The 21262-nt window shown below is 36.1% G+C and overlaps 2 protein-coding genes and 1 long non-coding RNA gene across 4 annotated transcripts in view; 2 read left to right on the top strand and 1 right to left on the bottom strand.

Moving 5' to 3' along the window:
• Positions 1 to 463: 463 nt before the first annotated feature.
• LOC106957079 (uncharacterized) overlaps positions 464 to 21262 on the bottom strand; it is a 37958-nt gene continuing 17159 nt past the window's right edge. The window contains exon 3 of the long non-coding RNA XR_001426889.1: positions 464 to 555. This is a non-coding gene — a long non-coding RNA (uncharacterized LOC106957079). The remainder of the gene's footprint in view (positions 556 to 21262) is intronic.
• Positions 5431 to 8522, top strand: LOC106957078 (elastase-1-like). The gene is made up of 8 exons (XM_015048282.1): positions 5431 to 5540; positions 5771 to 5868; positions 5998 to 6098; positions 6741 to 6866; positions 7021 to 7157; positions 7237 to 7379; positions 8155 to 8304; positions 8400 to 8522. Exons 1-8 carry the CDS (start codon positions 5501 to 5503, stop codon positions 8409 to 8411), a joined length of 807 nt encoding a protein of 268 aa, XP_014903768.1. The 5' UTR covers positions 5431 to 5500; the 3' UTR covers positions 8412 to 8522.
• On the top strand, positions 10532 to 18854 carry LOC106957077 (deoxyribonuclease-1-like). 2 transcript variants are annotated; one of them, XM_015048280.1, is made up of 13 exons: positions 10532 to 11509; positions 12203 to 12289; positions 12420 to 12511; positions 12760 to 12837; positions 12945 to 13057; positions 13668 to 13780; positions 14230 to 14381; positions 14797 to 14893; positions 14983 to 15103; positions 16132 to 16208; positions 16598 to 16721; positions 17425 to 17501; positions 18144 to 18854. In XM_015048280.1, the coding sequence occupies exons 2-13, from the start codon at positions 12209 to 12211 to the stop codon at positions 18321 to 18323; spliced, it is 1305 nt and encodes a 434-aa protein (XP_014903766.1). In that variant the 5' UTR covers positions 10532 to 11509; positions 12203 to 12208; the 3' UTR covers positions 18324 to 18854. The 2 variants fall into 2 exon arrangements, with proteins under 2 accessions (XP_014903766.1, XP_014903767.1); XM_015048281.1 differs by having other exon boundaries at positions 10534 to 11509; positions 18141 to 18225.

The raw sequence follows: 21262 nt of genomic DNA on the forward strand, positions 1-21262 counted from the left end.
ATTAGACTGAACGGAATATTTGTGATTAAAGCCGATTTAAATATTTGAAAACTTTATTGTCTTTCTTCTGGGAGGCACAAGAAATAGAGGGACGAAAAACAATCAATTATTCAAACCATTAACAATCCCATTCATCCATTCATCTTCCAGTTTTGCTCAGAACTGGGAAATTTCAACTTCAACTGGAACGCCTTCTGAAGTCAGATTTCCCACGGCAAACTGGGAGCAACTCTGTCTACCCCAGTTACGACTTGTAAAGTGGACTTCAAGTTTCAATATGGTCGCTAGTCGCATCAAGAGTAATAAGCTATGGTGGAAACATGCTTATTTTACAAGACATGCATGTAAAAGTGCATCTAAAATCAACATGAAAGTAAAGCTTAAAAATTATATTTGAAAGAGTTGTTAATGGGAGTTGCCATGTTGAAATTACAACTTCTTAACTGGGAAGCTGTTACCTTGTTTTGACGTCAAATCCGAGCTCTGAGTTCCTATATTTCCCAGGTAACTGGAAGGCAGCATCAGTCCAGCCAGCCTGTCCATCTCCAGGTGTCACTGGCAGAGGCAGGACAAACACAAATCACCAGTTCATCATATGGTGACACAAAAACAGCACAACCATCCATATACATTAATTTACACCTGTTACAATCAAGCAAGGTTAACTAAATTAATTTGCATTGTTTTGATGTCTGGAGGAAGCCCAGAAATCAGGAGACATTACCACCCTGAGGGGGATTTCAACCCAAGACTTTGGTGTTTTGAGGGAACTTCAAACACATTTTTGAATTAAAGGAAGAAAAAAAACCTTCAAATTATTCTGTCATAGAAGTTGGTGGTGTCTGATTTAAAGAGACATTAACCTCTATTTGAAGACACATTAAAATAGAATTAATTTGGATTACCATGTGAACTGAGACCGGTAGGGCTTCACCTCCAGTACGCTCCTGTAATTGGTTGCATAGATTTCCATTAAATCTGGTTTGCGGAGTCCTTTGATTTAGACTAAAAGCTACATTTTATCAAAGTTATGGTCGCTGTACTTTTTAAACAAAGCTAAATTAGAAATAATCCACAGGGACGTGACGCTACATTAAATCTTAGCATAGCTACAGAGTCTGTAGGCTTCCTGATGGCAGCATATTGATAACAGATTGGAAGTAGAGAGTTAATGGTAAACAGAAAAGATGAGCATGTGGATCATACTCCTGTCCAAATCCCAAGATAGATTTTAAAAGCCAGGACTTTTCCTAAGTGAAAGAGAGAGAAAAATAAGGAAAATTTACCGTTTTACTAAGAGCTGTCATCTTTAAAAAATAACTAGTCCTATTCACACTTTAAATGTCAGTTTGATGAAACATCACAAGGATGTCATCAGTCACATCATAGACGCTAAAAAAATAAAATAAAATCAGTGACATCAGGACCAAAACCACTTTGCATTTCATAAAGGAAATAAATAGAGTTTATCTGAGTTTGATGTTGAGTAAGTGGCTAAATAATAACTGTTGATTTCAGATTCAAAGCAAACGTAGAAACAGCATTAATAAAGGAGGCGACTTTTTGTCACTTTGATTGGTATAAACATAAAAATAGCGTTGTGCTCCACCTTGAGCCTGATAATGGTCACAACTGCCTGGTTGTTAATGCTCCCTTGGTTCAGTAAATTACTCTGAAAGTGATCCAGCACAGATTACAGCTGTAAACTCAAAGGTTGCTTTTGGTGACAGTCCAACACAGTGTAATGAAGAACTTGGAAGTGGAAGAAAAAGGATCTGCTGCTTTAAAAAGGAGTGACACAGTTGGTAGCACTGCTCCTTTGGAGCAAGGAGGTTATGGGTTTGAATCCTGACCTCAAGTTTTACTGAATGTAGTTTGCATTTTCCCCCAATGAATATGTAGGCTCTCCCTTCCATAAAGTCCAAAAAACATGACTGCTAGATTTATCTGACTTTTAGGCACCAGCCTGCCTGAAACTCAAGTCAAAGAAGTAACAAAAATAGATGGTTTAATTTTTTTTTTACAAAATACAAATCTGAAAAGAGCGACACTCGCATTTACTGTGACAGTCCTGAGTAAAGCCCAGGGTAATAAACTGCCTTCAAGAATCACCTAATTGGTAAATGAAGTGCATCCATGTGTAATTTCATCTCACCTCAATCAAGCTGATCTTTGGAGGCTTCTGAGGTATTATTGCTACAGAACAAACAGCATTATTAAGAAACACAAAGTTGTAGAGAAGTTTAAGCAAGAGTTAGGTTCTTAAAGCGGCAGTGTCATGTAAAATCAACTTTTTATAGCTTTACATCTTGTTATTGTTATTTCCTCATCAAAAACATAGCTGGAGTGTTGCCTTGATTGTTTCCATGCATGTTTGAGAAACGGTTGACTCTCCATGGCAACCATTCAAAACACATGTGCAAAACGCCTGGGTGGACCTAGCTCCCCCTTGGAGACGAAGCTCCTCCCCCACTCAGCTCCTTCAGACTAGCCAGCAGCAATTAGCAAGAACCTGGTGGAACAGGGGGTGGAGGTGACAAACACCCTAAAACATTCAGCCAGAGCTATAGAGCAATGATCCATAGCAAAGAACTTTCATTACAACGGCCTAGTCAAAGTCACCATCTAAAAAATGTTAGTTCTTGACATTTTAAACTTTAGGGAAAAGTTGTTGTTTTTTTTACACTAAAACACAAAAGTTATTGCTTGGAACACTGAAGATATTTTTAACATTAATAGCCTCTTCCTGAACTAATAACACTCCACGTGTCTTGCAACACTTTGTGCTTGTGAAAGTGGGATTACAGCATTTACCATTATCTCATATTTATTGTTCTGTGCGGAGCTATTTTGTCTGCATGTTGTTTTTTAATGAACCACAGAGGTTTTGATAAAAGCTGTGAGTGCTGCAAACAAATGCAACTAAACCTCCTGTGAAAGCTTTACTTTAAACATTATTGTTTTCTTAGAAAATCCAAACCAATTATATGATATTGGCTGAGGGAAAAATAAAATCGGAGGCTGCAGAATGACAGAGCCAAAATATAATTCAAACACCAATAACTTCATGTTGACAGGGAGACAGAAAAGTACCTGTTCAATTTTATACAACAATCATTTTAACCAATCTTTGCTGTCATAACAATAATTTTGAGAGGTTTTTGCATAAATGCCTGGAAAACTTGCTGTGTAAATGGAAGCAGTAACCTGCACGTTTTACAGGTTTACAAGAATATTTCACCAAAATTCAATTTAAAAATCTGTTTTGTTACATGTTCAAAAACCAGCAATCTAGCATATTGAGACATGAGTGGAAAACGACATTGGATGCAGGTGAGTTTAATCAGAGGAATGTAGAGCAGCTGTGGAGGAGAGAAAACAACAAAACCGATGGAAGGTTAATAATTAACACAAACAGAGCTGAACTAGACAATCAGAGAAACTACCTACCGAAGGAAAAATGACAATTATCTAGGAGAATAAATCAAAACACAGAGAACAAAACAAAAGAAATAACTTGGAAATCACCACAAGGAATTAATATATGGCAAAACCCTAGTGACAATAATACCTGAATATGGCAAGACCTTTCTAACATTAATAACAAACTCTGAAATAATCAAAACAGTTATGAAAACCAAAAACCCAAACATGACAAAGTTCAGACTCTCTAAACAACCTGAAAAATTATGTAAAAAACAATCGCATGTAAATTAAAGACAATCTTCCTACTGGAATAAAATCTTTTAAGTTTTTGTTTTATGTACATGTTTTTTTATCAGGTTTTGGATTCTTTTTTTGTAATATCTCATCTTAGGAAGTTTGAAATCTAAATCCATCATTTTTAATACAGCTGGCATTATTAACATGTACTCTGCCATAACCCTTAACTTTCTATCACAGGCCCAATCAGAGCATCCCAATAATTTCTTTGGAACCTCAATTTCCTGACTGTGTGTGCAAGACAACTTTATGGGAACCAAATCGACTGTTCACTAATGAGAGGAAGCTATATCAAGAACCAACATCTTTAATTAACGCATCCCCAGCACTTCCTGTCTTTGATCTCGCCGTTTGATTTGTGCCTCTGTGAGAGAAGGTTGGTGGAGGGCTCCACGAGAAGTTGGGAATGGAAATGAAGACGTGCAATGAGAAAATGATGAAACTGCGGTGCCCCCGTTGTACGGAAAGTCTCGCAGCATTAGGACCTTTCCCTTTGTGTAAAGGGCCAGCTCAATTACAAGTCAGCATAACTATCTCTTCAATAGCCTGATAAGGCAATAATCCCAAATCCATGCCGTTTTAATGACTTCCTGTCTAATTAAGAACTGCTTTACAAAAGATGGACACATCTGAGGCTGTCCCTTTGTACAGGAACCTATTGTTGGAAATATCAGTGTGACCAGCGATGAACTAAGTAGTTTTTTTTTCTTTGAGAAAGAGCAAAAACTAATCTAGTACATTAATCCATGTTATTTATTACTCAATGTCAGAGAGGTTAGAACAAAGTGGAAATCCCCTGTTAGTTCTGATGCTGAACTCTCCAGGTTGCAATGTAGGTCCTCATTTTGTCTTTAAATATTTATATTTCAGCAGTTATAACTAATATTTCATGTTTAATCTCATGAAGATTTGGATGTTTCAAGCATAAAAACACCTAACTAATCAGTCAGAAACATTAGTTGTGTGTTTCTGACATTATAAGCGTTTTTGTTAAGTTTGTTAGTCTTTACTGCCCTCTAGTGTTGGAATTTAACACTGTTACGTTAACAAGCAAACATCCAGAAAGTGGAAAATTTGAAATGATACAGGATTTTAGTAATTTAACATGAAATAAACTGCTTATCAAAATGTAAAACAAATAAAATCAATACATTTAGTTTTCAGTTCTGGAGGTCCACATGTTGCATTTCTTGTTTATTTGCCAGTATTGAACTAACTAACTAACCTTTGACACTGTGAAACTTGACCCTATAAAATGTTTTACACTTTTGTATTACTAAACATCTAATCACAAACTTGCATGCTATTTAAATTTTAGATTAGTTTTGTTCACACATGCAAAGTGAGTAAGTGCACAGTCACAGCTGCTATTTCTCCAGTATCTTTGTGCAATAACTGCTAAAAATAAATACACATTTCCAAGAAGTCAAACACTCCTACATGACAGTTAACTTTAAACTGAAACCATGACAGTTAACTTTAAACTGAAACACTCTGACACATCTACCTTACACTGAGAGATAAAATATATTTAGAAATAACCATAAACTTGGTGTCTCTGTAATTTTAGAGCTGTAGCTGCAACTTTTTCTGTTTGATATTTTCCATCGCTGACCTAATAAAGAGGCGTGTTTCATTGGACTTCAAGAAACAGTGTGTGAGAAACCACAGGTGCATTCATGGACATGACTTTCCACTCCAGGTCAAGGTCTGGTTTGTGTATAAAAGGCGGTAAAAGCATTCGCTCCTTGCAGAATTGTTCTGACTTGACGCAAACATGCTCAGGATTCTGGTGTTGACATGCCTCGCTGCCTTGGGTAAGAACAAAGAAACATGTACACTGAAAACAATAAAAATACTCTAATTTTTTGCAGTTAATTTTATTAGTTTTGCTCAATTGCATACTATCTGAATGAGATCGTTTACTTTAAGTAAGCAGTAACTTCTATCTACCAGCTACATCATTTCTTTCTACTTCTTATTGTTTTTGAAATTATGGAAGAATTTCCGTGTCAAAATCAAGTTGTTGTTTTGTGTTTTGAACCAGCGGTAGCTGAGCTGCAGCATGAGCCCAAGTACCTGGAAGACAGCGTGCAGAGAGTTGTTGGAGGATCGGTTGCCAAACCCAACTCCTGGCCCTGGCAGGTAACACACTGCGGATGCTACTAGTTATATTTAATGTGTCTGATTTAAAATGGAACTCAAATGTGATCAAAACAGAATGACAAAAAAACTTGAAGAAAGTACTAAATCCTGTGTTCATTCTCTTTTCAGATCTCTCTTCAGTACCTGTCTGGCAGCTCCTGGTACCACACCTGTGGAGGAAGCCTGATCCGTACTGGCTGGGTGATGACCGCTGCTCACTGTGTGGACAGGTAGCGTAAAGAGTCTTACCTTGAAATGTTCATGGTTTTGTGCTTACGCTTTTATTTGACACAAAAATTTCAGTTTGTATAAAAAATTGTCATTTATTTTGTCTCCTATTTGTCTCTTATTTATGTATCGACCTTGATTACACTTCTCACAACTTCAGAAAGTGTAGACAATTAAAGCTTAATAAGTTAATTCATTAACTATGATATCTCACAAGAAATATTTATTTCATCACATACTTTAAAATGTTGAGTTAGTCCTGCTCAGAATACACTGACTATGTTTAATGAACTTCCAAGGTGGATACAAAAATGGTTCGAAACAAAATAAAAACGATGAAATAGGAGAGAAGATTCATTTAAAAAAAGCGAAATGTCAGGGCAAATATCAAAAACAACTTTACTACAGTTACATTCAGGTACAGAATAATTATTGCAAGGAGTTAAAACTTATGTTTTTAAATCTTTAAATAGAAGAAAATGTGTAAAATAATTGATAAGGTTTCCTATTACTGAATGAATTCGTTTTGTCGTGATTTTTTCAGCATTGTGTGTTCTTTCTTTTTTGACTTGTGTATGGAAAATTTTAAAATGATTAAACATAAAGATATACTAACTACTTTATACCGTTTCTGTGTTTTGTAGTCCAAGAAGCTTCCGTGTGGTTCTTGGTGAGCATGACCTGTACGTCAACGGTGGAACCGAGCAGGTCATCAGTGTGAGCCAGATTTACGTCCACCCCAACTGGGCTTCAAGCAGCGTCGCTAATGGGTGAGACGTGTCTTTAAAACACAGTTATAACATAAGAAAGCGTTTAATTCTGAGCTCACTGGGGGCTGAATGTGACTCTTTTGGTCTAAGCTGCAAACATGTTTTTGCAAAGCATCTGGCATCCATGCTAACAGTTTTGCTTTCTGTATTTCAGATACGACATTGCTCTGTTGAGGCTGTCATCCAGCGCCACCCTGAACAGCTACGTTCAGCTTGCCTCTCTGCCCCCCTCCGGCCAGGTTCTGCCTCACAACAACCTCTGCTACATCACTGGATGGGGACGCACCGCCAGTCAGTGCCTTTTCACAATATTGATATTATTTCCTATTCTTTATGCTAAAGCTAAACGCATCATGTTCCTTTTGATCAGCTGGTGGAAGCCTGTCTGCTCAGCTGAAGGAGGCCTACCTCCCTGTGGTTGACCACACTACCTGCTCCAGGAGCGACTGGTGGGGCAGCACCGTCAAGACCACCATGGTGTGCGCTGGAGGTTATGATGAGGCTGGATGCAATGTGAGTCTGTTTCCTTTTTTCCCCCTCATTTTTATTAATACATTTTGACATGTAGTTTGACATATCGGATACAAGTGGTACTTTTAAAAAAAGTGCTTTCAGTCAATTAAAAAAAATAATTTAATTAATCACACTCTGGTACTGTGATTAATCACTATGCAAGATTGAAGTATAAATATGCACATTTTCAAAAATGTTTAGGAAAATGTTTGATTGTCTCAAGCCAAATATGTCTGAAGATGTTCAGTTTTCCAGGTTTTTACATTCAGGAACGTTTAAATGAAGTCATTTAATTTCAAATGCTAACAGTAACAGAAATAAGACAAAAACAATGCTTATGTGCAGTCCTGTATAATTGTCTTCAAGGAACTAAAGTTATTGATAAAAAGTTATGTCTGAAAAACATGTCAGTATTCCTTCTGAGCCTAAACTTGACTTTTTTTTTCTAGTTTAAAAAAAAAAAAAAAAGACATGTCATCTTGCAGCCAGTTGCTGGGGTTGAGCAGTTTTCCAGGACAGTAAAATTCTGTCATGCCAATAATAAGCTAAAGCCAATAACATCCATCTGCTTCCAACCAAGATTTACGATGGAGTCCTCAGGAGTACCACAAATGGCCACTAGAGGGCAGCTGTCATGTTTGTCACACAGATCAGAAACACCGGGACTGACTCCTGATCATTTCTTTTAGATTTACACGGACAGGATTTTTGAATTTGTGAGGTTCTGGGGGGAAACACCCCATCAAACTTCAACCTTTCTGGTTTTTACTCTCAGGGTGACTCTGGAGGCCCTCTGAACTGCCAGGTTAGCGGCAAGTACTACGTGCACGGCATTGCCAGCTTCGTGTCTGGTCTGGGCTGCAACTATTATCAGAAACCCACCGTCTTCACCCGCGTGTCTGCCTACATCAGCTGGATGGACTCAGTAAGTGTTAACCAGCCAAACTCTCAGTGTTTTTATTAATTATTCAAAAAGATGGACCCCTAATGAGCTTCTACTTTTTCTCTTTTCCCCCCCAGATCATGGGTTAGGTGTTGCAGAATGCTAAGGTGCAAGGCTGAGTTTGATTATGTTGGCATCTAAAGAAAAAGCTATTGCATTCGTCTCATTCTCCAAAATAATAAAAATACAAATAAACTTTGTCTGCAGGCTCGTTTTTTATATAAATAATAGCAAGCACATTTATGTACCTCACAAGGGTAAACAAAAAAAAGGAAAAAGTGGCCTGCAAAAGTATCAATACTACTCTGACTTGTTTTTTTTGTTTGTTTTGTTTTGTTTTTTGCATTTTGTCCAATTAGCAATCAACAACCACTCAGGGTAAAATAACTTATTGCAGGAGTCAGTGTGGAGTTTCTTGGGAAGTTTATTTACACTCTACCTTTCATGCACTAAACATGCCTTTCTGGTTCACAGACTGGTATGCAACTGTTGCTGCCAGGGGGTGAATAAATCTCTCAAAGTTTACACACACTGCATCAAAGGCATCAGTAAATTAGTCTCATACAATAAGATGTTATTTTATTTTTAAAAAATGTTGAACTGGAAGTTTCCATGTAGGGGAGTGAAAAAGAGGCAAATTACAAAAACAAATCATCACACTTGGCTTTATTTAGGCCAACATTTGAGGGACCCTGGTTCACCTGCTTGTTTTTTTGTTTTTGTTTTTAAACACCGGTTCCATATTCACAAACTTCTCAGAAAACCTGCGACTCTCACGGTGAACTGATATGAAAGTTTCCTTTAATCCTGATTACTTGTTTCTTATCAGCCGAGCTGCTTAAAGCACATCTTTCCAGTTCCTGAATTCCTTTCTGACTTTTCAGGTCAGAGTGACCCAGCAACTTGCACACATCAATTTCCTTCTGATAAAAACATGCCTCACTGCAAAACAGTTTAAAAAAAATCTATTAACAAATAATTATCAAATAATTATTCCCTACACTACACACTTCTGATTTAAGTTTCCTGACTGGCACTAGCTGCGTTTCCATTACAAATATGTGTAAAACCTTGTCAATATTTCATTAAAGTTAAAAAAAAAAAAAAAGCACAATTTCGAAATTGCAATATTTCCATTAAGTAAGAAATGCTATTAAAATCACATAAATGAGTTTAGGTAACACTTTATTTGAAGGGGTGTGCATAAGACTGACACGACACTCTCATAAACATGACATAACACCTGTCATGAACACAAAGGAGTCTTTATGAATGTCTATGACAGTTGTCATGAAGTGTCATTTGGTAAATAATGACACTTTTAATGCAAAGTTGCTCTAAAAGTTGCATTAAAAGTCCATTAAAAAAATTGCACTAAATTATCATAATTTACAAAACCATGCAAAGTTAGTACTTTTAACTGAAACTGAAACATTCATAAAGACTCCTTTATGTTCATGACAGGTGTTATGTCATGTTTATGACAGTGCCATGTCAGTCTTATGCACACCCCTTCAAATAAAGTGTTACCTAAGTTGAATGCAAAAATCCATTAAAACATGCCACAGTATCATCCTCCCTGCTGTTTTCTTCTTCATCCGGTTGTTGATCATGTGACTCGTGTGAAGCAAAAAAAGTGTTTGTATTGCAGTTTTGTGAAATAAACCAATTTTAATACGACCAAACAAAACACCTCAACCTAACGCAAGAACTTTTTATTGACAACCAAGTTTGTTTTGTTTTGTTAGTTTTTTTGTTTCAAAATTGGTGCGTTTCAATTAAGCAAATTTATTTTTGAAATATTAAATTTTGCAATTATACAGTGAAGGGAAATGCAGCTAGTGTAACAAAATTGAATGGATTCATTTTATCTGTCAAGGAGTTAAATTGTAAACAAACAAATTTTTACTGTAACTTTAGTGAAAAAACGACTCAGTATAATAAATGCACTACATGACAATATGTAGAAAATGTCCTCTTATGTAAATAAATTGCACTTGTAGAGTTATGGTCTCTAATGTGAGGGATATGATGGTGTTTTTATTATAAAGTCATAGCCATTATTGCATTTGGACAAAAGGTTATGGCAACAGCTGGAAGAGGCGATATCCAGGATGTGAAGTCCTGTGAATAACAAATACTTTTTTACAGCGTCAGGCAATGTACATCATCATGAAAGTTATTAAGAATATGATATTCTCAGAATACCAATATATTAACAAGTCGATTGTAAATTGAATTATTATACTGGATCCTGTCACACAAAATATCAATAATTAATAATGACACTCTTATTGGTTAAGTGACACTTAGAGAAATTTGATGGGGCTGATTACATCTACTGGATAAAGATCATCTCTTCCTCTACAAAGGTAAACCTCTGGATAATTTGAATTTTCTGTGTTCATTAGTTAACTTTAGGGAAAGTTTGGAAAAGAGAAATAAAATCTAAGTGAGTCATTGTGAAACCACTGTGGTCCAGTAACAGTGCTGTAACATCTCTGAGCAAATGGGATGTGGGACCTTAGTGGGCACGGTTCCCATGGCAGCGTTTCTCTGGCGCTGCCAGCAGGGATTATCTGGAATATCATCCTCAAAAGCGGGACGTTTCTCCCGCTTTTGAGAAATCTCAAAAGGACAGTGTCTGGAGATAAGATTATTTAGTTCAATCTAATCACATCTGAAGGCATTTTCATCACACTTGGTCCAAATAGTAAAATTATCGCACCTGTGTATGAATAGGAATGTTCAAAGTCAGTTGTTTTTTTTTTGTTCCTCACATCAGCAGTTCAAATTAACATTACAGAAAACTTCAAAAACACATCTGAAAAAGTCTTTGTTTTGCCAGTGCTCTCATCGGAGGACAATTTCCTTTCCTGCTAAGCAGGGCAAACATGTTAATTTCCTGTTTTCTTAGGCAACTAGGAGGTGACTCACACCATCAAAGGCATGCACATTTTATCAGCCACAGTGCCCAATATCAAACAAAAAATGTGAAATTCTCCTTACCTTAAATACATTAACAAAAGCAGGAAGCATGAGTGGCGTGTGATGGACCACGATGGGCGGGTTTCAGTTGGAAAACTTTTTGTTGAGCTGCTTCTGCAGTGCCATTTCCTTTTGAGTGGCAAAGCTCCTTCCCGCACTTTTTTGAATTTCTCTGACTCTGATCACCATTACTAGACTTGTAAGTATTTTGCTCTACTTACTTCACATTCCTTATTTTGTCATTACTTTGCAAATGGAAAGTATTTGTTTAGTCTGATTTTGTAAGTAAAACAGCTGTTTCATTTCTTTATAAATTTGTGATTCTTAACTTTCAGTAGTTCTCATTTATTGTGTCATACTGCATCTGCCTCCTCTACCTCCTCAGATTCTGCTGTTCAAGTGCATTTTTATACAATCATTTCTAAAGCTTCCTTTGAAGCTTTTCATTAGTCTTTGGTCTGTTATTCATTTTCAGTTTAACATTCTGATGTTTTAGGAAGAATGTTTGCCGTAGTCTATTTTCTAAGCATTGTTTTCAAGATATGACTTTCAGATACTGTTCTTTTCTTGAGGAAGTTGTTTAGTTTGATACTTCTCTGGACTTTTAACAGGTTTTAAAAAATGTAGGTTTTAACCAACTCCTTAGCTAACATCATAGAATAAACGTGCCTTTATAAACTTCAGGTTACATTTACACCACAGTATAATCATTGAAACCTGGTAAATGTTAGGTCATGTATAAATTAAAACCCTAAAACTTAAGTTATCTAAAGTGTGGATTGTAAATTCTTAAACATACTAGTGTGTGTGTGTGTGTGTGTGTGTGTGTGTGTGTGTGTGTGTGCACGTGCATGCGTGTTTGTGTACATGTGTGTTTTTTTTATTAAATGAGATCAAAATGAAAATCGCCGCCTTCAATGCAAAGAAACTGGGACTTCGAAAAGTCAAAAACACCAAAGTTTGCAAATACCTTATTAAGGTAAGAAATGCTTTTCATTCTTGAATGGAATTTAATTGAATCATGGCAAATGAAATAGGAAGTCGCATAAAAAGAAATGGGAACAAGAAAAGCATGAATATGTTTTTTACTTGCCATACATTTCTCCTAGATCATCTCTCAGTACAGCATAGTGTTCATACTGGAGGTGATGGATAAAACTGGGAAAGCAATGGAGATGTTACTGGAAAAGCTCAGAGCTGTGTGAGTGTAACTTATAAAAACAAAATGCAAAAACCTAATCATGTTGGTTGTTTACAGCAAAAATCTGACAGATATGGATGCATGAAAATGTGTTTCAAAAGAGAGGTTTAAGATGACCTTGCAAAGATTTAGAAGAAAATTAAAGACCAAAGCTGTTATAACTGAAAACAGCAAAGACATGAAAATATAATAACATTGTGATAATAATATAAGTTAATGTTTTCTTATGCCGTGTTTGTTTCCAACAGTTGTGATAAATATGAAATGGTCTGCAGCTCAGCTCTCGGCAGAAATGGCTACAAGGAGAAGTTTGTTTGTTTCTATAGGTGGGTCACATAAACCATGTTTCAGAGGCTGTCAGTAACATAAAAAAGTATCTTCATCATACATTACATTCATCTTACCTCTCTCTGCGGTGCTTTGTATGTTTCAGAGAGGATGAGGTCGAACTAACGGATCAGCATCAGTATGAAGACAATCAGCCGGGGGACGAAGACGCTTTTGCCAGAGAGCCCTTGATTCTGCGCTTCTACTGTCCTACCACAGGTCTGCGCTGTTCATCTAATGATTTTATTACACCATTAGCTGTGATTAGCTTGTTGCTCAGACTTAGAATAATTACTATAATTACTGTTGACTGAAGAACAAATATTAGAATACGCAATGTTTGACAAAGCCAGAATATCAGCAGTTGCTTTTCTGTCACATCTTTATTATTGTCATTGTATCCCTTAAGTTCTTAGTATGGTTAATACTTTTGTCTTAAAATATCATTAATGTTAACAGAGGTAATTTCATTATTCATAAAATACATTGGTTGCTAAGGAATAAAACAAATGCACCTATCTGTATCAAGAATGCTGTGAAGTTTATTATAAATGATTTGTTTTTAGACATTTTTGTTTCAGCAGCACTGTGTAAAAATACTCCAAGATGAATATGTTGAATCACAATTATTGTATTTCAGTTGAAACTGTTGCATCATTTTAGCCATTTAATTAATTGATTTCATAATCAAGTCAGTGTTTTTTTCTTTGTGTTGTTGTAAGTGCATTATGTTATAAAAGGTTTAATCTACAACATAAACTTTCAAGTTTGTTAATGTGTGTATAGGAATACAGTATACTTGGGATTTCTCTCTTCTGTCCCACAACAGTTGCCAAAGATCTGGTCCTGATCCCGGTTCACACCCAACCAAATGATGCTGAGAAAGAACTGGATGAGCTCCATGATGTGGTCAAAACCATGAGAAAGAAATGGAAAAGCCCGGTAAGGATTAAAGATTGATATCCAAGAAAAACTTGAGAATGTGAAACTAACTATATTTTTGCACTTTCTTTTCACATAAAATGTTCCCTAAATGAAGATTGTACTCTGGTACCTCACAGCTACTGAATGAAAGTACACCTCTCGATGTAGCTTAAGAACCAACCACCAGATGGCGTTTTTGAGGCACAAGCACAAACTGAGATGCATACATCTTTATGATCACTATGTCACTCATTTATTGCGACTCCGCTGAATAGTTTAACACAAACTTAGAAATAATGAGCACAGAGTAACAAGAACAAACTAATCACTAAATGAACAGTGCTAAATTAACTAGAATGACAAATAATTATCATAATCCTTTGCTGAAGTCATGTAAAAACCAGACAAACACAGCAGAATGCTACATTATGATAGGCAACGGCTTTACCAATATTTCTCTTTTTCAGAACATTATGGTTCTGGGAGACTTCAATGCAGCTGGTTCATATCTTTCAAAGAAGAAGAAGAAAGTGATACGCATCTCCTCTCCTCCTTTCTATTGGCTGATTGACGACACGGTTGACACAACAACTCACTCTAACAAGCACGCCTATGACAGGTGAGGCGTTATCTTAACACATTCTGTGAATTTAGTATGCAACCCATACAGTCATGCTGAAATGGTATTTTTCCATCTTATGGTTATAACTATAAAATCTAAACAAAATGGCTCTGTAAATACATTGAATAAATGGAAAAAGCCATTCACAGGCCTTTCATCTTGTCCTTAGACAGCTCTTTCCATTCATAAAAGATTATTTTTAACTCAGATTAACTTAACAGATGACCATGACAGGATCATTTTCTTTCTTAAAAACAATTCTGTTTTAGAATGTGTGCTTTTTTAAATCCATGTTAATTGTGTGTTATTGGGATTTTATTTGGTATAAAAGGACAAGGTAATGCATAATTGGGAGGAATTGAATGTTTTAAGAACCACACTGAAGACACTGTGATGCCTCTTGTTCCAACAGGATTGTGGTGTACACAAAGAAAATGCAAAACACCATCGTCCCCAATTCAGCCAAACCTTTCAACTTCCAGAGAGAGTTCAGGCTAAATAAGACAGTAGTAAGTTTCATGTTCACAACTGTAAACGTCAGAAATGAGTTGAAGCTTTTAAAGAGCAGAACACTCTTCTTTCCCTTGTGGTTTCCAAGGCTCTTAGCGTCAGCGACCATTATCCTGTGGAGGTGGAGCTGAAGACTGCAGTGAGAAGAAGGAAGAAAGCCACATGTTGTGCAAGAAAAACATCCACCAAAGGAAAACCTTCGAAAAAAGGTAGTCTTTACTTTACTGACCACATAGATTAATATTTCAAAGTGTAATTGATTAATCAAACTGGACTTCCTAATGTCACAAGCACTGGAATACTTTAGTAACATCTGCCTTTTCAAACTTAAAGATGCAGTACATAATTTTTATACAAATATGTCCTTCTCATATTTGTTGAAACTGTCACTATGGCCTGATAGTGTGAGACAGATAATCTGTGAAAACACTCAGCTCCTTTGTCTCCTCCCTCTTATCCTCCTGCTATCTGCAGAAATACACAGCTTGGCCAGAAACAACCAATCAGAGTCAGGAAGAGTGTCTCAGCACAGTCAACATCCCTTGTGAACAGATCATTTCTCTCATAATATGCGGTCATGAAATATCGAAAGCCAAGAAATATGTAAAAGACATTTTTATAAGAAATTGTATTCTACAACTTTATGAATGGAAGGACAGATAAAAGTCCAGGAATGAAAATGAAAAGTGATAAACTGACTTATTTAAGGTCTGATCTATACTTTTTTTTGTTAATAAAAATCACAATCTCAGCATTTTTACTCTCAAGAAAAGAAATCAATAAGAGTTTTCTTTGATCCTAATAGAATAGTTCTAATTCACAACTTCCTCTTTAATCATATATAATGTGTGAATTATGAATTAAGCTTGACGTAGACTCCAGTTTGAATTAAACTTTAATGTCAATGATGGTGGCGTTGGTAGACGTTTGTCCTGTAAGCTGTGGGTTACTGGTTTGATTCCCGCCTTACCTGTGGGAGTGGTCAGAGGGCCTGGTGGCACTGCTGCATGGCAGCCTCACCCAGAGCAGCTGTGGCTACTATCCAGTAGCTGGTCACCATCAGCTTGTGAATGACTGAATGCAATGTACAGTGCTAGGTGGATCACTTGGACATGACAAAATGTTATAAGTACAAAGCAGGAAATTGAAGTGAAAGTGCAGCCTTTATAAATTCACATCTGTGTCTTATTTTGTTCTGGTGAAAATATTTGTCTTCTCTTTTAATTTAAATCATCAGGGCCTCAGAAGAGGGCCAGTCCAGCAGAATCCAAGAAGAGGAAGAATTCAGCAGCAAAAAGAAAGAGAGGACAGCAGGTGACATTCAAGATTCAAGAAAAGAACAATATTGTGACTTATTTGGAAATATGTAGTCTCTAGGGCTAACACCTTTCAGTAATTTAATAGAGTACCCATAATGGTAAAAGCAAGAGAAAGTTTTTGTCTATGTGGTATTTAGTAAAGAAGCAATGATGTCTTGTCATTTTCTTAAAAGCCTTGTATCCTTGTATGCTATGGAAATACAAAGCAAATATGCAGTAATGTAGGAGGGATATGAAAGTCTTATTATATATTTAGAAATAAAACTAAGACCACTGCAGTATGTTTTCCATTTGCTTCTTATTCTTTTGTTAAATACATTGGAGTTTTATTTGCTAAACGTTCTATTTTTTTATTTACTTCATATTCCTCTATCTTTCTCTAAGGCTCTTAGTGTCACTGACCATTATCCTGTGGACTCAAAGACTGTCCGAAGATCCCAACAACAAAGGAAAAAGGCCGCACCCCCAAAAAGAAAAGCATCCAGCAAAACACAAACTCCAAAGAGAAGTACCCTATACATTATTCATTAATTTCATACCATCTAACATGTTGAGGGTTGTGTCTATATGCATAGGGCAATAAGATTTCCAGTGAATCTAACAGGCAGGTTCTATGAAAGTTAGAGAAAGCTTGAGTAGCTGGAGATAACCTACACATGCCTGGTGAAAACCTAATGCACCAAGACAAAAGAAGAGGGATGCTATCCTCCAACAAACTCCAAAGAAAAATACTTCTATTCATTTCAATTCATCTTGCTCAGTGTTTCAGCAGAGAGCCGTTAGTGTACAAAAGGTGGGGTCACCCTGGGCAGCAACTAATGACACACAATCTCACACATAAGGGCAATTTAGAGAGAACAATTAACCTAAACAGGTTAAACTGTCATGCTCAAAAAACAAGGCTGTTTTTTGAGCTTCCAAAGAACATTTTTGAATTGAGAATATGCAAACTCCTTAACTGAAAGATCCCAGGCTGGGTTGATCCAAAGCAACAGTGCTACAACAAAACAAAACTGGCTGAAGTTTTACCATGAAAGACAAAAATAATTATATTAGGCCTCACACATAAATCCAGACTCCATTAATTCAAACTGAGTCAGAATTAATGCAGTTTCCCAAGATGGAAAGTGTAATAATTCAAACTCTGAGTCATGTAAATGCACATGCTTGTTTTTAATTTTGGCCCCCTTTCTTTTAAATGAAACCATAAGGAGCTCAGAAGAGATCCAAACCAGCAGACTACAATGGAAGGAAGACTCAAGCAGCAAAAAGGAAGCGTAATGAACAGGTAACACCCAAGAGCGCAATGAAGAGGCAATGTGTTAGTGTTCATGTCAACATTTTCTAAATCTGGCACCTGTTAACAATATCAGCTTCTGTATCAGTTAGTGCCAATATTCTTAAGATGTATTTTAATTTTAACTACATAAATTGTATTATTTTCATGTTCATATTCTCAGGATGAGCAGGTTTTAAACCAGAGAGTTAATGCGAGTCTGATATTGCTGAACATAACCCTTATGATAGAGCAAAGGTATTCAAATCCAGTCCTCCAGGGCCTGAGTCCTGCAACATCTCTGCTTCAACACACCCGACTCAAATAATCAGGTCATTAGCACAATTCTGGAGAACTTGGCTGCATCCCAAGCAGGTAATTCAACCATTTGATTCAGGTGTGTTGGACCACAGACATGCCTAAGAGTTGCAAGACATCAGCCCTCGAGAACCGGATTGGAATATCTCTATGCTAGAATGTTAGATAGGTTAACAGCTAAGTGTGTTATGTGTCAAAGACACATTAAAAATACTTTAGTGTGAAAGTGGATGGACAGTTATTTAATTTTATGGAAACTTTATTTTTCTCTCTCTCTCTTTGTCGCTTTCTCTTTTTCTCTGTGTGTTCATTTCAACTCTGCTCTCTACCAAGTAGTCACCGCCGCCTCAATGGTCCAATTATGAAAGTGCTGGTTCTGAATGTTTGGACGATGAAAGATCTGAATTGTCCGACACTGAAAGCTCCTACTCCAACTCTCAATGGCTCAACTCTGAAAGATCCATTCCTGACCAAACCGATTCCTGTCTGCTGGTTCCTCTCACATGGATTCATTAATTCTGTGGCTTATAAAGGAAAATCATTCATACCGCCCTTTCAGCATCCTGTTCAACAGACCTGTGCCTGCTATCTACTCAAGAGATCCAATGGGCGGCCGATCAACAGGTTGTGCTCAAATCAACCCAAGAGCACAGATCTAAGAATTATTTCAACCTCTGTGTGATTTTTCTTTCTTGAGCTTTCAAAAAATAAGTTTTATCAAAAGGTTACCAATTTCCCCCGTTGCATTACTAGTGTCACTAACCATGAAGTCTTCCTAGTTTAGTTTAAGGTGTTGCTTATTTACTTGTAACTTTCATAGGGAAAAACCTTTTTCTTTTTGTTGTGATTTATTTTTTCTTCATCTTAGAAATATTTGTATGAAATATAATTTTATTTTTTACTAATGCATGTTTCATATTCAGCTGTTTTAATTTCATATGTGTTAAATAAATTTTTTCAGTAAGCAAAATTTGTACAGTAAGTAAAATTTGACAAAATGTTTCCTCAATATACATTTCAGCTCAATAAAGACTGACTTTGCATGCACAAGTTTTTTTCTTTCATATTCCTTATCAACCACCATGTCAGGCATCAAAATCGGGGATGTTACTTTAAAGCAATTCAGCTGGGAAACTATGAGGTAGTATGTAAAAATTGATTTTCAGAACCTGCTTGCTAAATTAAATATTTTAATATCAAATAATTAGATTGCATTCTTTTGAATGTAAGATTATATGCAATGGTTTTGGGTTATTATTATTATTATTATTATTATTATTATTATTATTATTATTATTATTATTTATTTATTTTTTCTTTTAGAATAACTAATCATGGGCTTTTAAATATCAGAACATTTACAGCTAGTGGGTTTATTCATTATTAAAATAAAAAATAAAACATGTTGGTGTTCCTGAAGTTATGCAATTGCTTCTTCTGTCCACTGGATGTCACCATCAACCTTTTCAAGCTTATGAATTTTTTTTAGGTCACTAGTGACTCACAGTTAACACCATTAATTATGTCCAATTGTTTGCTTGTTTGATTGTAATCTTGATTTAACCAGGTATGTTTCATTGAGATTAAAAATATATTTTTCAACACAGAACTGGCCAAGAATAGCAGCAGCACACCGACAATTATGACTCATAAAACCACAGACATCCAAAACCAATAAAAATACATTATGGATTAAAAAAGGAAGAGAAATAACAAAAAACAAACATATCCATGAAAGTAAAAATGAGGATAAAATAACGCTCAATAAATTTCTTTGTAATTGCTTTAACAAATCTTATTTACAAACTTATTAAAAGTGGCTTTAAGTAAATCAGGAGAAACCATTTCCTTCAACTTTGAGTCTTTCTGTAGTTATTCCAGAAAGGGGGCAGCAAACTGGAAGCATTTTTTGCCTTTATTAGTGTGAAACTTAGGAACAGTTAATAAAATGTTACACATTAATTAGTTTTTCCAATTTTTTTTAAGGAAAACTTGAGTTTGACAATATTTTTTGTCATTTATGTCAATTGAATTTTGCTTAGTTTTGTGAAAACCTCAGTAAATTCACAGCCAGAAGACTGCAGATATAGCCAAATTCCAATCTCAGAGGTCCATCTGTTTTGTCTGTTTAAGCACAAACTAAAACATCTTCCAACCAATGATTCTTTCCCATATTTGCAGACTGAGTCTTCACCTGGAACAGATGAGGCTAAAACTGAGCTTTCTAACAATGAACACACTATGATTAACAGTGGAAAGGCTCTCTTCCAAAGGCAGCTGGAGCTTTTCAAACTGCACTGCCTCGTGACTTTTTGAAATACCAAGAGATTTAAAAAATGAAAACATGGGAACCTATGGGCTCAGGACTCAACTGGCATCTCGGAAAATCTGTCTTTAATGATGCATCAAGAAGAAACACTCCAAACTATATGTCCCGTTTATAAACAGAAAAGTTATGTTATTTTCTAGCATAAAAACAGAAGAAAGACAAACCAAACTAACAAAACCCTTTGATAATAGTTAAGTTTGAGAGTGATGAAGATAAAGATGAAGAACAATTGAGAAACATCTGCAAATTACACAGTTTAAACTAAATTTAAACTAATTCTATATAATGTCAAAATTGTCCAAATTACAAAATAAGTTCACAAACATGTATGTCCTCATAAAAGTGGGTCTCTCTATGTTATCAGATGTGCAGATTTACGTCACTGCTCTTGGTACTTTACCCTCCTCTTCAGCAGCTGCTGTTTGTTTCAGCGATTCACACACAGCAGTTCAGACTGATGTCTGCTACACTTTTATCTGTTTTTCCTCTTTGCTGCCGTCACTCTAATAACGCACATAAAAACACCAAAGGTTCTCCAAACATCATGATGTGATAAACACTTGTAATGCACTTAAAACCTGTCGAGTCTCATCTTATAGCAGAGCACATCAAATTGTATCAGGGTATAACAATGAATGGGTCCTAAACCACTGGGAGCTGCACCAGTGCTGGGACATGGCTGTAGCACTGGGCCACACAGCATCACTACCTAATGAGAAGCTATTTTATCTTAAAAACCAGTGGAGTCCTTGTGATTTAACCAAAGAACTTAAGTATTAAAGTAATATTAAGCAGAGCAGGAAGACAAGCATGTGACATGGAGCATGGAGGACCTGGTCCAACCCAACACCATGTGTCTGATTTTGTACTTTTATCATTAAAGCTGCAGTACGTAACTTTTGTAAGTTATTTCTTCACTTATTTGTTGTAAAAAAAAAATAAGTTAGTGTTGTCAATCACAATCTCATGTGGCGCTGCTCATTCTTCCTCCCTCATCCCTCATTGCTATGCTGCACTGCAGCTAGCAGAGACTTTAGTGAATGCTAAAGCTAGTTAGCATAGCCACAGATGATGGCGGATAAACGGTTTTCCTGCACCAGTAACTTGTTTCTCCACCATTAGCACA

Source organism: Poecilia latipinna, unplaced genomic scaffold (assembly GCF_001443285.1).
Source record: "Poecilia latipinna isolate Pla-1442-1.1 unplaced genomic scaffold, P_latipinna-1.0 Scaffold871, whole genome shotgun sequence".
In the NCBI taxonomy this organism is placed as follows: Eukaryota; Metazoa; Chordata; class Actinopteri; order Cyprinodontiformes; family Poeciliidae; genus Poecilia; species Poecilia latipinna.

Coding starts and splice junctions, on each gene's coding strand:
- LOC106957077 (XM_015048280.1), top strand. CDS start 12,209: ATGAAAATCGCCGCCTTCAATGCAAAGAAACTGGGACTTCGAAAAGTC. Junction 12,290..12,419: donor TTTGCAAATACCTTATTAAG/GTAAGAAATGCT, acceptor CATTTCTCCTAG/ATCATCTCTCAGTACAGCAT. Junction 17,502..18,143: donor AAAGGAAGCGTAATGAACAG/GTAACACCCAAG, acceptor TCTACCAAGTAG/TCACCGCCGCCTCAATGGTC.
- LOC106957078 (XM_015048282.1), top strand. CDS start 5,501: ATGCTCAGGATTCTGGTGTTGACATGCCTCGCTGCCTTGG. Junction 5,541..5,770: donor GACATGCCTCGCTGCCTTGG/GTAAGAACAAAG, acceptor GTTTTGAACCAG/CGGTAGCTGAGCTGCAGCAT. Junction 7,158..7,236: donor TGGATGGGGACGCACCGCCA/GTCAGTGCCTTT, acceptor CCTTTTGATCAG/CTGGTGGAAGCCTGTCTGCT.